The 13,986-nt window shown below is 44.2% G+C and overlaps 1 protein-coding gene across 5 annotated transcripts in view; it reads right to left on the reverse strand.

Moving 5' to 3' along the window:
* The window catches only part of ST3GAL5 (ST3 beta-galactoside alpha-2,3-sialyltransferase 5), a 67,908-nt gene that overhangs the window by 32,700 nt on the left and 21,222 nt on the right, over positions 1-13,986 (reverse strand). The window contains exons 1-3 of one of the 5 annotated variants that reach the window (XM_075571510.1): positions 7,675-7,974; positions 7,476-7,536; positions 6,162-6,280 (exon numbers count right to left, since the gene is read on the reverse strand). In XM_075571510.1, the coding sequence (XP_075427625.1) occupies positions 6,162-6,196 (35 nt within the window). In that variant the 5' untranslated portion in view covers positions 6,197-6,280; positions 7,476-7,536; positions 7,675-7,974. Of the gene's footprint in view, positions 1-6,161; positions 6,281-6,716; positions 6,855-7,475; positions 7,537-7,669; positions 7,975-13,986 lie in introns of those variants that run through there. The other 4 variants (XM_075571530.1, XM_075571519.1, XM_075571539.1 and 1 more) reach the window with 4 other exon arrangements.

Consider the following 13,986-nt stretch of genomic DNA (forward strand, 5'->3'; position numbering starts at 1 on the left):
CAGGCCTCTATGCGGCAGGGCCAGACACCACAGCACAGGCCTCTATGCGGCAGGGCCAGACACCACAGCACAGCCCTCTATGCGGCAGGGCCAGACACCACAGCACAGCCTATATGCGGCAGGGCCCAGTGGCTGTGTGTGTGTGGGCGCGCAAAGCGCTGTGACTCGTACGCTGGCACGTGCTTGGTGGGCAGCCAATGGAAGGGCAGATATGCCCTGCCATGGCCACGCCCCGGCAGGGCCCCGCCCCCAAGCTCATCTACAGACCGCGGCTGAGTCCCATTGGGAGGAAAAAGCTATATGAAATAGTTATCATAATATGGACTGGTAGCACAGCAGGATGGGTTTTTGGATTCCAAACACAGTCCAAGTCTTAGAGAAAAAGCAGCGCTTATTAAAAGCCATTTGATTTGTATTCCCTGCAGTGCACTTTCAGGCAGAGGCATGTCACTTCCCTCTCTCCGAGCAGATTGTCTCCAGAGCGGGCACTGATCCAAACCAGAATTTCTCAGCATCTGAACTCCTGTCTAGTTGCTGTAGTCAGAGGCTCAACTAGTGTACTGAGGCTCAAAGACCAACTGCAGAACAATACAAACTACAATTCTCCTGGCACATCTCGGACTCCTAACTCTCCCAATAATTAACACACGGGTTCTCGACTTCGGTCCTTAAGACCCCCCCTCCCCCCCCCAACAGGTCAGGTTTTAAGGATACCTCAGCTTCAGCACAGGTGGCTCAATCAGTCTTTGACCGAGCCACCTGTGCTAGGATATCCTTAAAACCTGGACCTGTTTGGGGGGTCTTGAGGCCCGGAGTTGAGAACCCCAGGGGTTATCCCTTTAGGGACTAGTCATTGCCCTTTGCTTGTTGTTGTTAGCGGCTGTAATACCACACTGGTTCGCTCCTTCCCAGTCCCGTCAGGTCTGAAGAGCGGTTACGAAATACCGGAGGCACCGTGGCACCGCCGGTGGCATGACCCTCTGGCATTGAAGGGGTTAAAGAGGGACTAAGAGCAAAGCGTTGAGCAGCTTGCATTTACAAGTAGTTACACATTGCTTTCTCAATCTTTCCCTCTATCCATAGCCCTGCTTTTTCTTATCAGACAGACAATGATAAGGGGAGGAGAAGAGAGCCGGGCTCTCTGTACAAACACAGCCAGAGGAAACCAAACCCCTCTTTAATCATTTGGAAATGATGTATAGGTGTGAGATTTGTGCAACAAAAAACGGCCAATCGCCCCTTACACAAGCCCCAGTCATTACTCTTCTGTCCTGGGAGGGATTACCCCTTTAAGGGCATGATGAGCAATCACTAATAATGCTATCGTCTCTGCTTCTTCTGGAACGCTGCACACCCGCTCCCCTCCCCGCGTCGGTAATTACTGCACAGACCCAGCAAAGTTACAAACAGGAAACGTCCAACATCCCAAATACTGTCCATCCGAAACACCACTGCCCTGCCAGGGAGACGAGGTTCGGTCTCAGCCACGAGACAACACAGAGGAAAAAACGTGTGTAAGGACAAATCGCCTGTGCTGGCCGAGAGGAGAAGAAAAAATCCCTGCGCATGCGCACTCCTCACAAATGATATCATTCAGATCTAAAAAGCCACCTTTATTATTAACCTGGTTAAAATAGACAATTTGAGACAGACAGCTAGTATCCAATAATATTGCCCAAGTGGCACGCACAGTATACAGCAACACTGTCACAGTGAGAAAATACAACAACCCGACACCTAAGGGAAATATAAAAGACAATTTTCTCACAGTGGCAATAGTATGAGATACTAGCTGTCTATCTAGAATTCTCTTTATTTTAACCAGGTTACTAATAAAGGTTACTTTTTATATCAGAGTCATATCATTTCGGAGGTGTGCGCATGTGGAGGGATTTTTTCTTCTCCTCTACTGTCTTTATGCTCTCTCCCAGGCACCACCCTCCTACATCATCACAGTGGTCGAGCAGGGTTACCCTACACGCCTATATTTGAAAAACTCGAGTGACTTGCATATGTGATGTGACATTAAAATCACACGCGCAGTACTGTATATGCCTAATTGCCGTGCATGCAGCTGTCCTAGTTGATGCATCAGCACATTTGCAGCCAGGATCAGATGGTATCAGTGCATTTTAACTTTACACAAAACAAGCACCAATAACAACACTATCTCCACCAAGAGAAGGACAAAATGCCTTCAAGCCAGGCGTTCCACAATATACACTTGAGAGAAATTGGTCGTTTTATTGAAAGTATTTAAAAAACACATCTCTAAAATGTTTCGTGGTGTCAAATAAATATAGAATGAAGTCAAAATATATCAGACCGTGATTGAAGTTGTAGATTTGTAGATTTGTAGATAGAGAGGAAGGGGGGGGGAGGGGAGTATTTTTTTTTTTTTTTTTTTTTTTTTTTTTTACTTTTCTCACCTCTGCTCAAAAGTATGATTATTAGGAGAAAAACAAATCTTTAAAGCCCTTTCACTAGCACAGTCTGACAGCAGTGGGAACCCCGTGTCTGATTCGCATGGTTTCAACAGGTCTATTCAGATTGAATGCAGCATATTGGGTATAACCTGCTGTATTCAGCTATACAGTCTCTTAGTCCCCTTTTTAATTCTGGCATGCTATTTATTGGCCTCACGTTGCCCAACACTACATGTTCTGTTACTGTGCTCCTCACTATGAATAACCTACTGCACCAAACTCAAATCTGACGATAGTTGAAGTTCTTTCAAGACTTTAGCTCTCTCACATTTTAATCTTGTCTGTAACATTATCTCCAACTATCCTTGAAATGTCTGTAGATATGATGTATAACCTCTGTTCATGTAATGTAACCATGTATCGTCTTAACTCTGTGCCATGGGCAGACTTGAACATGAGAGGTAACGCTCAATTCATTACTTCCTTGTAAAACATTGTTTTTATAAAGCAATTACTTTGGAGTTAATTTACTGTAATTATCCGTTGTCATTAGGTTAGATATAAAATGAGCATACCTTCATTACAAAAAAAAAAGTCTCAAATTGTGTAATTCGTGCTCACTCCTAACTCCCCCCCCCCTCCCCTGAATAACCCCTCAGATCATGTGACATTACAGCTGGCACGTAGTATAGTATGAAAATGAGATTAAAATCTAACAAAGCACCGAGATCAATTCTCAGAGTCCAGGGGTAAAGTGAATGAAGCTACAGGACGAGGGGAACGTGGTTTGAAAAGGGAATTTAATGAGGATGATCACGTTACAGCAGATGTGCTATGTATCTTGGAGCCAAGTAATAATAGCAAGGGGATAGAGCCGGGGTGGGAAACTCCAGTCCTCAAGAACCACCAACAGGCCAGGTTTTCAGAATATCCCTGCTTCAGCACGTGACTCAATCGGTGGCTCAGTCCAAGACTGCACCACCTGTGCTGAAGCATGGACTGATTGAGCCCCCTGTTCTGAAGCAGGCATATCCTGAAAACCTGACCCCTTGGTGGCCCTAGAGGTTGCCCAACCCTGCATACGGTACGCTGGCTTTTTTCTTCTCAAAGCATTCTTGGATAAGAGTATTTAAATAGAGGATTACAAAACAAAAACCCCAGCTCAATATGTCTGTCACATGCAGCTTTCACCCGTCTGTTTCCTCCCTCATGCAAATAAAGAGGTAACGCTGTATTTACATGGTGGTCAGCTTGGAGATGCTATTATAATCTGCGATAAACTAGATCACGTTATTGCTGTTTATTTGTGAGATTGTGCGAGATTATTCGCTATAGAGACCGGGCACTGTGCTGTGCTTTTATTTGCAAAGTGAAACCCTGCGGCTCACTGCCTGGTTTGCTCTGCGATGTCGCAATGAGCTCTTCCTTTCACTGCAGGATGGGTTCTGGCAATGCTGTCTGGCATCAAGAAGGGGGCAGGGAGGAGAGGGGAGAAACAATTGAAATCGTTTTTTTAAAAAGGGGCAAATCCGTCCCATGTACAAGGTCAGTTTATTTATAAATAAAAAACACACACACGTGATCACTGTACTTTCACGTACTGTAACGGGTTTCATCATTTGTATCTGGTGAAAAATGAATATAGTTTACTTTCCTCTGTACTTGTAACCATGTATTATTTGTTTTACTCTGTGCCCAGGACATACTTGAAAACGAGAGGTAACTCTCAATGTATTACTTCCTGGTAAAATATTTTATAAATAAATAAATAAATCGAGGTCGTGTTTTGGTCCGAAAAAATGTTGTGCGTTTTGGTTTTGCATTTTTACCAAATTAATGATAAAACTCAAAATAAACAGAGAAATACACACACACAGACACACACAAACAGACACACACACACCAAAAAAATAAAAAGCATAAGGCATTAAAACAAAAACCTCTTGTATACTTCTAGGAAATTAGAGACAGATCCGGCAGCGCTATTATTATAACCCCGACCTCTTCTCTTTATTGTGATATTTGACTGTGTGATTCGGAGCACCAGCGTATGTAAATAAGGTTTAAGGGATCTCCTTTTGTGGTAAGGTTATGTATCACAACCCTTCGTTTTAAGGACATCTTTAAAATACAGTCAGTTAGTCCAAATAAGAAAAGTGATCATCTACTATTGAAGTACTCACTTCTTTTTGTAAGTAAATATTAAAGGCAACTTAGAGGAAAGGGAAGATGCAGTAACCGGCGGCCTGTGGGGGCTGCCCTCCCTGTGGGGGCTGCCCTCCCTGTGGGGGCTGCCCTCCCTGCAGAGGCACAGAAGTGAAGCGGAATAGGCTGCTGGAACATTTGGTTGTTATGGTAACCCGCTGCTCGGAGAAGGGGTTCGGAAAAAACCCATTAGTAATAGTTACAGATGACAATTTAAATAGAGATGCCGAAATATATGTATTGCCTATTCTTTTTTTGTACGTCTCACTGGAATTAAAGGTGTACAGGCATACCCGCATTAACGTACGCAATGGGAACTGGAGCATGTATGTAAAGCGAAAATATACTTAAAGTGAAGCACTACCTTTTCCCCACTTATTGATGCATGTACAGTACGGCAATCGTCATATACGTGCATAACTGATGTAAATAACGCATTTGTAACAGGCTCTGTAGTCTCCCCGCTTGCGCACAGCTTCGGTACAGGTAGGGAGCCGGTATTGCTGTTCAGGACGTGATGACAGGCGCATGCATGAGCTGCCGTTTGCCTATTGGGCGATATGTCCTTACTCGCGAGTGTACTTAAAGTGAGTGTCCTTAAACCGGGGTATGCCAGTAGTTTTTCTTTAACTGCCCTTCATTTATAAACAGGAAAGTTCACCAGATTGATAATGGTAAATATCCAAGCGTATCCATATAGTTCCCCTTTTGCTATAGTTATTTCGTGCTTTTCACGAGTGCAGGCTTCTTCAATGTCAGGAATTAGTTACGTCTAATTCATTACACTGTATGAAATCTTCACACACCCTTGTTTCAGTTAATTTATTTCTGGCCCCTATCCAAGACAGATCACGACATTGCGTCACTCACATTTCACTACTACGCTATGTACATTAATGGCGCTATATAAATAAAGACATACAATACTACGAACGAGTGTACGGACGGATGCCCGAGGTCTACTGTGTTCCAGCTGGTTCGAGAACCTGGTGTCTCATGGGAAAACCACATCAACGGATCACAAAATCTACTTGTGGAGCTCCTCAATTAGTTTTTAATTGTAAGCTCGGATATTATGTGTGTAACTTTTATTACATTTTGCTATTCATTTACCCCTGGTGTGCCGTTTCTTTTTTCCTGCCTTTAGATGATGGTTATTTTATACTACTGCTCACTCGTTTCCCCTGGTCACCCGCCCGGGATTTGTATTGTTCCTGGTTTCATAACGTTCTCTCATGTGTCCTGTCCTTGGGGGTCTGATTCGCTTGAGCTCGGATTGCTGCCGCTTCTCCCATTGCCTGGCAGAAAAGGTAAGTGCAAGGTACCCGGGTCACCTCACCAACCTCCCCTCCTAATTTGCTGCCACAACATCGTCTCGGGCAGCGGGAGCTCACAGTACGTTGCGGTAACGCATCTGTTTCCGGTGATGTAATGCGCAGGGGCGGATTGCTGCTTTGCGCACAGCTACATGAATTGTATTATCTGCCATTTGAAAGCAAAAATAAATAAATGAATCATGAAATAACGAACCTGAAAAAAAGTCTAAAGCAGATCGGTCTTTTCATCTTCTGATTCTGTGCTTAACATCACTAGGTGGCAGATAAACTCCCTGCAGCTGCATACAAATAATCTTCAGCAGGTCTGCAGCGCTGCAAAGAAGAAAACAAGCATGAGTGTAAAATGTCAAGTATTTCAAATGTCTCCTACATTCCTAGGTCAAACCCGAAGGTGTGCCAAGTTCTCAATTTTCATGCGATTATAAAATATCCTATTTCTGTTCTCCTACATAGACAGGTTTTGTTTGCTGTTTTTTTAATCAGTGGCGTTCTAGCATAGATTTAAAAAAAAAAAAAAAAAACGTACAAGATATTTAAAAGAAAATAAGATTTTCTGCAAAGATTAAAGTATGACCACTTGTAGCATTTAGTCTGACTCTAGGGACTGTTATATAGTTCTATAAATCTTATTTAATAAATGATTCACTCACACAATCTATACACACACACACAAACACATATATATACACACACACACACACACACACACACACACACACACACACACACACACACACACACACAGTACCTTCCCAGCCTGTCGCTCCCAGCAGCACGGACTGTATACCGCCAAAAAGTGTGCATCACATGCACGCGCGTTCGCACAAGCACACGGGCGCGCGCACCCTATATTACAAGCCTAAAGAAGCCGGTGGAGTGGCCAGAAACTATTCCTATCACAACTGTGCACACAGTTTCAAAATTCTGCATGAGTTGTGAAATCTACAACAGAAAATGGACAGATGCGGTGCTCATTTCTCCCCTCCTCCTCCCCCAAGTTCAGTGTTGCTTATAGTCAATTCAAGTGCAGACAGGTCGTACAGTCCGCTAGGCACCAAATATATTACGCCGGTAGTGGCCAAATCCTGTCCTCAAGGGCCACCAACAGTTCAGGTTTTCAGGATATCCCTGCTTCAGCACAGGTGGCTCAATCAGTGGCTCAGTCGAAGACTGACTGAGCCACCTTTGCTGAAGCAGGAATATCCTAAAAACCTGACCTGTTGGTGGCCCTTGAGGACTGGCGTTGGCTACCCCTGGATTAAGCAGCATGGCAGCTGCTTGTCACAATGTTTGTACTGCGCTTTCACAAAAATGTAAACTTTCTCTCTTTCTTTTAAAAAAAAAAAAAAAAAAAAAGTGTTTACTTAAATGTATTGTTTTTCTGTTTTGAAGAACTGATGTCACAAAACTGCAATTAATTCACGAAACAACAAAAAATGAAGCAAACCGACAGCGTGGAATGATTGGAGTACTGCGCAGAAACACAAAAACATGCACGTGAGCTTACTGGAAGGCATGCTGGTGCCGGTCCTATTTTGAAGTCGTTTCTTTAAAAAACTGATTGTAGGCTGGAAAGGAAACAGAAAAAAAAAAAAAAAAAAAAAAACAACAGGTATGCAACTTAGGATGCACAGATCGTCATTTTCTCTAGCCCCCCCCCCCCCCCCCCCCCGTCGGGATGAGAAAACACAAAACTATCACATTGCACAGCATCCGTCACCCGGGGAATCCAACGCCATGAGAGGCTCTGCCTGAGATCCCAAGAGGTCCGCGCTGCTCACCGGAAAAAACCCGAGTGTAAAATGAGAAGCAGGGCGACAGGCTCAAAGACATGATAGGAGGAGACAGTGCGGAGGGCGAGTGGGCAGGACCATCCTGTGCTAAAGTAAACTTCCCCACAGTAATTACATACATTACTGCAGCATAGTGGTATTAATGCCTCCCTCCTAGGAGGAAGTGAACTTATTCCAGTGACAGGTCTCACCTGGGTAATTGATCCCTTTTGCTAACCACATCTGACATTTACATGCATTTGGCATTTAATTGTGAGAAAGTTTCACTTGGCAGGGGTTTCATTGCCTTTTAGCTGCTCCTTTTTTCGTGTGAAGCCACTGCTTGCACAGCCCTCTCCACATGTCCCCCATTCAGAAGCCCCTAAGAAAAGCAACTAACCACTTTATGAGGGATTGCACCTTTAAAGTGGAAGCCCCCACACAGCCGGCAAAGAAACAATAAAATGATCCTCATTACAAAGAGTAAATCGCCTTCGCAGTAACATTGTAACCTCAGTTTCCTGTGAATACCTGCCTATTTCTCCAGGTCCTTTGGGTGCCCTTGAGACGCAGCTACTACGTCAGAGTCTGGCACCCCATGAATAATGTCCCCGTTCGTTTATCTTGTGGAGATCCCCTTCTGATCCATCAGTGACCGAGCGATCACATGATCGCGAGTGCTGGATGGCATGAAGCAAGGGCGCGCCGGATCTGAATCAGATTTATATTAGCTGCTCGCCCCTTGCTGCAGGGACAAGAACCGCCCCTCAGTGGGGCTGGGCCCCCTAGCTCCCTTGACCGCCGCGATGCACGACCACTTTTTCCTGAAGACAGTCAAATTATCTTCAGTACTGGCGACGAGAACCGTGGCCACGACCCCCTGCAGTTCAGCCAATTAGGGTGAGCCTGCCGGGTGACATAACTTTCGCCGGTGGCGGCGGCGACGGATGATGTCACCCATCGTGTCGCTGTCGCCGGCACTATAGGCAAAGCCTTAAACAGACGGGACATTTGGCAAACTAATGCTGCTCCTCGCAGGCTGCTGTGTCATTTTCCTCTCTTCCACGCCACCGCATTTCCTGCTCTCTTTCTATGGTTTTCAGTGATACGAAAATCATTTCTTTTTCATCTGAGGTTAAGCTGGTAAGACGCGAGAGGGACAGAAAGGGGGAGGGAGATTGTTTACGTCACAACTCTGGGATGTGGTTTCAATGCAGAACTCATGGTAATAATGTGTCAAACAAGTTCAATACACTGCATTGATTTCTTTAATCGTTTGAAATCTATATTTTACAATGTTTCTACGGTAGCCAAATACTTTGTTTTGCAAGTAAACAAATAGATTGTTGCTTCAGAGATGTAATCCCATCCAAAGATAACAGAGCTAAATACAGGACATGAAAAAGAATGGCCAAAACTTCAAAAATCTACAGGTTCAGGCTTTTCCTTTTAGGGATGGACACTATATAGGCGAGGGGCCACTTGCCAACCCCGCTCCCAGAATCCCCTATTTGCGCCATGTCCGCCTGAAAAGGCAATGACATCAGACTGGATACAACGCGTCATCGGATTCTATTCAGCTATGCCGATTTCGTGCTAAATAGAGCAGGGACTTTTCCCTTAGAAAGGTGCGGGACAAAGCACGGTGCCAGCACCCAAATGGAAAGCGCTTCCTGCAAAAACTTGAAATAATATTTGATTAAAAAGACATAGGGCCTTATTCAGACAGCCTCGATAAGTGCTCGATAACGGCCTGTATCGACGCAAAATTTTATCTCCATCCGAAATTCGCCGACTGAGCAGCGATCAACCCCTTATCGACCATTTTCGGATGGTTGATAAACTCCCGCTATTCAGAGACCCGCGAGTCGGGTGTCGCGGCCTATCGCAGCCCATCGCAGCCCTAAAAAATCGATTTTCTCCCCAAATCCAATTCCCCACAAAATTGTTGGACAATTGGTGGGGAGATGGATCGATGAGCTGCGATGGGTCGGGATTTAGAAAAAAATCAGGCCCTTTTCCTGCCTCTGATTGATGCCGGGGGTCTCCAGAGCTGATAGCCATTAATAGCAGCTCCGGACCCCCCCGGCATGCATCCGAGGCAGGAAACATGCATGTACAGCAACTTCCAGAGATGTAGGTGTGTAGCGCACAGCATCCAACAGAGAACAGGTCTGACAAAAACTTTCTTTATTGGCAAGGCATAAAAATAAAGAAACCCTTCAACGCGTTTCGTGCAAAGCACTTTGTCAAGAAGTGACAGACTGTGAGTACTCCTAAGGGGCTATCCCAATGAGGTGAAGGAGGGTGTCCTAGGACAACTTCCCCAACCTTCAGGGCTTCCTGGTGCCCCCACCCCCATCATTATGGACTGAGTATACTAATACACAATACCTTAATACCCAGTGTCTCCCTCCCTTCAGAAGCACACACACAGCACTTTGAGCACCATTGTTCTATTCTGACTTTATGTACAGCAACTTCATTACCTTAGCGGCTAACCGCTAAGGCAATGAAGGGGTTAAACACCCGTGCCAGGCTTACTGTAAGAAACATACAGTACAATACAATACTGTGGCTAGCGGGGGTGGGTGAAGGGGGAATTTGGCCCTTAGTGGCTGTTTAGGCATTGCGGGGGGGTTGCGGGGGGGAGTTAACCCCTTCATTACCTTAGCGGTTAATACCGCTAAGGTAATAAAGGGGTTAACCCAACTGCTACCTACCGCAAGGTCTAAACACCCATCCTTAGGGCTAATACCCCCTTCACTCACCCGTGAGGCCTAAGCACCCACTCCAGACTGACTATACCCACCCTATACCCATTGAGTAGTATAGTGGTACATCATACCCATATAATAATAATAATAATATGGGCATGATAAGCCTCTATAGCACTCAATGGGTACCCTAATAAAAATACAGTAATACACAAGACACACAGTAATAAAACCTAACTATACTCCAAAAAAACACACTTCACTAAATACACAGTAGCCAGCTAATCCAATCAATATAATCAATAGCAATATCAACATTGAATTAAACCATTATCCAATCAAAACAATTAATTCGGAAAGCAACTCAAAATGAATAGTAACACTAACCAATGTAAACAATGAATTAATCCTACATTAATGTAACCATTAAAAGACAAATAAATATATTAAAACTATCTCTGAAGTATCCATAAAACACATTAGCTAACATAATATAACATTAAGTACAAGCGAACACCAATCGCAAACCTTTTCTTACATTAACCATAAACAAACAATCACATCCACATCAATAAATGCAATAACAAGCGAGAAATGCCCCCCAAATATTGGCATAATAAGGTATTAATCTGTACCTTAAAGAGGTACCGATTAATATATTATCAGTCAATGTGCCTCCCCCAAAAAATAAAAAAACACATCCAAAGAATAAACCTGTAAAAAGAGACATTTACAAACATTGAATATCTTACTTACCATTAGAAGCCATGGCCCTCCGACTCCCGGGGTAACAGGAAGCTCACGTACCTTGAAGGCCTCCAACAGCATCCGATGCCATCCGCCATCAGGATCCGGCTCAGGTACCCAAATCTTCTTTTATCTTTCTTTACTCACTGTCTTCTATCTTCATCTGTAACCATTTCTTGTTGTTCTTTTATCTTCTTTCTTCATCTGTCAATCCATAAAACCCCATGTTAAATCCCAGCCGATGCTGTCTCGTCGGCTTCTTGGGCTCAAATGAGGCGTCACGGCCTTAAATATGGCTTGTGACGTCAAATTTACCCTCACAATGGTTAACAGCCACCTGATTGGCTGTTAAAACCATGTGCAGACTTAAATTACTTTTTTTTGCCGTGACGTCACTTAAAGGGAATGATGCCAGCCAATCAGAAGGGCTGTGCTTCATTTACCTTTAACATGACGTCGGTAAATCCTAGATGGCCGCTGTGTCACAAGGTATTTCAGCCAATCAGATCGTGGGAACCAATTCCTGCTAATGCAGTGTTTAATAATGGGCAAATAATCTATTATCCATATCTGGATAATAGTTATTTTGCCCATTACTGTACTGTATGGGTTTGGGCAGAGGGGCGGGGGGGGCGTGTATTGATCGGTTTTTAAATATTTATTTAAATATCCATTTCTTTAATAGTGTAGAGGTGCACCCTATAAAGGTGCCTGTATCTCGGGAAGAAGGGGGTCCCCGGACATAAAACCAACGTGGTTCAGCTCCGGAGACCCCCTGCACCTCTACACTATTAAAGAAATGTATATTTAAATAAATAATTTTCGGGCGACATTTCAGCTGGGAGAGGCGGCTCTCTCAGAGCCGCTCTCTCTGCAGCAGAAATGAATCGCTGGTTTAGGCCTTTTCAGAGGCTCGATGCTGTCGCTGGCAGCAACTCGCCAGGTTTGGGCATTTTGCTATCACTGGTATTCGAGCCTTTCTGAATACCGTGATAGCAACGCCCCAAAAAACCCCATTTTAAATTCCCTGGCGATTTTTTTTATGGACCCTCTCTGAATAAGGCCCATAGTGTTGAAATCGGCCACTAAAACAGAATCACTATATTCTTTCTATTGACTATAGGATCGGGACTTGCAGGAAATTACATGCAGTCATTCTGGGTTTCAATTACTGCTGGACATCTAAAAAAATGTTTTAAATAAATTTTAAAAAAAACACGTTTTACCTACAGCCAGTTACTCCTGCACTGATCCGAACCCCATGTCTATGCTTACAAACTGCAGTATTATTCCACAGAGAAATACTCCCTTACCAGAAGTACTACAGGCATACCCCGCTTTAAGTACACTCACTTTAAGTACACTCGCGAGTAAGTACATATCGCCCAATAGGCAAACGGCAGCTCACGCATGCGCCTGTCATCACGTCCTGAACAGCAATACACGCTCCCTACCTGTACCAAAGCTGTGCGCAAGCAGGGAGACTATAGAGCCTGTTACACATGCGTTATTTACATCAGTTATGCACGTATATAACGATTGCAGTACAGTACATGCATCAATAAGTGGGGAAAGGTAGTGCTTCACTTTACAGTAGCGACATACTTTATCGCACTAAATGCCGGCGGCATGCCGGGATCTACCCCAGCTGCCGCCAGTAATAACCGCGCGCCGCCGCGTTTCCCACACGCACCCCCCCTCCACCTCGCGCGCAATTTACTCTCCTTCCGGACCCTGAGCCCGGCTTCTGCTCTGCCCCTCTGCTTCCCCGCACCCCCGCTTACCTTAATTTGATGTCCAGGGGTGTCGGGGAAGCCTGGGGAAGCCGGGCGCGCATGTGACTGTGACGTCACAGTGCGCCGCCACGCGCCGCGGCTACCCGCTTCCCAGCCTCATACAGCCAGCGGCATTTGCTCGAATAAGAGCTGCCGCTGCTGTAAGTACATTTTCGCTTTACATACATACTCCGGTCCCATTGCGTACGTTAATGCGGGGTATGCCTGTATTTGGTTCTAGCTTACAACCCATTATTTCAGTTTCCAAATACATTAAACCCAACGCTTTATTGAACATAAATACACGGTGGTATATAATATTACATACAAAGAAACAAAATGCCTGTGTCATGCCATGAACATGGGAAAACATTCAAATTATAACCTTTTGGCCAAAGGGTTTAACTAAATTACCTTTTTTCATGAGCAGATAAGCACCGAGGTATTGCACTATATGTTGTGTCATTTTGTATCATGCTGGCCTTTCTGCTTTTGTATGTTTTTATATGTAACGGCCTACCATACACATTCTGTATCAATCCCCTATATTTATTGCCGGATATATTTTTCCATCATCAGTTATATTTCTCTGTGCCATATTTTTTTTTACTAAACTGTTTATGTAACTACATATAATCAACAAACACCGCCCTTTCTTTGGTGTAATTATTAGTTACGGTATCGTTCTACCGGTTCCCACCAAAAGGAACATTACAATTAAAAAAAAAAAAAAAGAGTTTAATATAGAAAGGCGCAGGAAAGTTTCAGAGGGGACTGCAGGAAGGTGGAGATTTGCTCTTTCAACAGGTAAGAAGAAGAGAGAAAAAAAGCGCATTGAATAAACTGTACATTTAGATGGAACATTCGCTGTGTGTGTTTTCTTTGGAAGGTATCAAGTTGTTGTCTCTATAAATAGCCTGCTCAGTCACCCTGTGGCAGAGAAGATGATAGGGAACGTGTGTATGTTCCTATTAAACACCGTGATCTCACGCAAAAACGAAGGACAC

The sequence above is a fragment of the Ascaphus truei genome, chromosome 1 (assembly GCF_040206685.1).
Source record: "Ascaphus truei isolate aAscTru1 chromosome 1, aAscTru1.hap1, whole genome shotgun sequence".
Taxonomy (NCBI): Eukaryota; Metazoa; Chordata; class Amphibia; order Anura; family Ascaphidae; genus Ascaphus; species Ascaphus truei.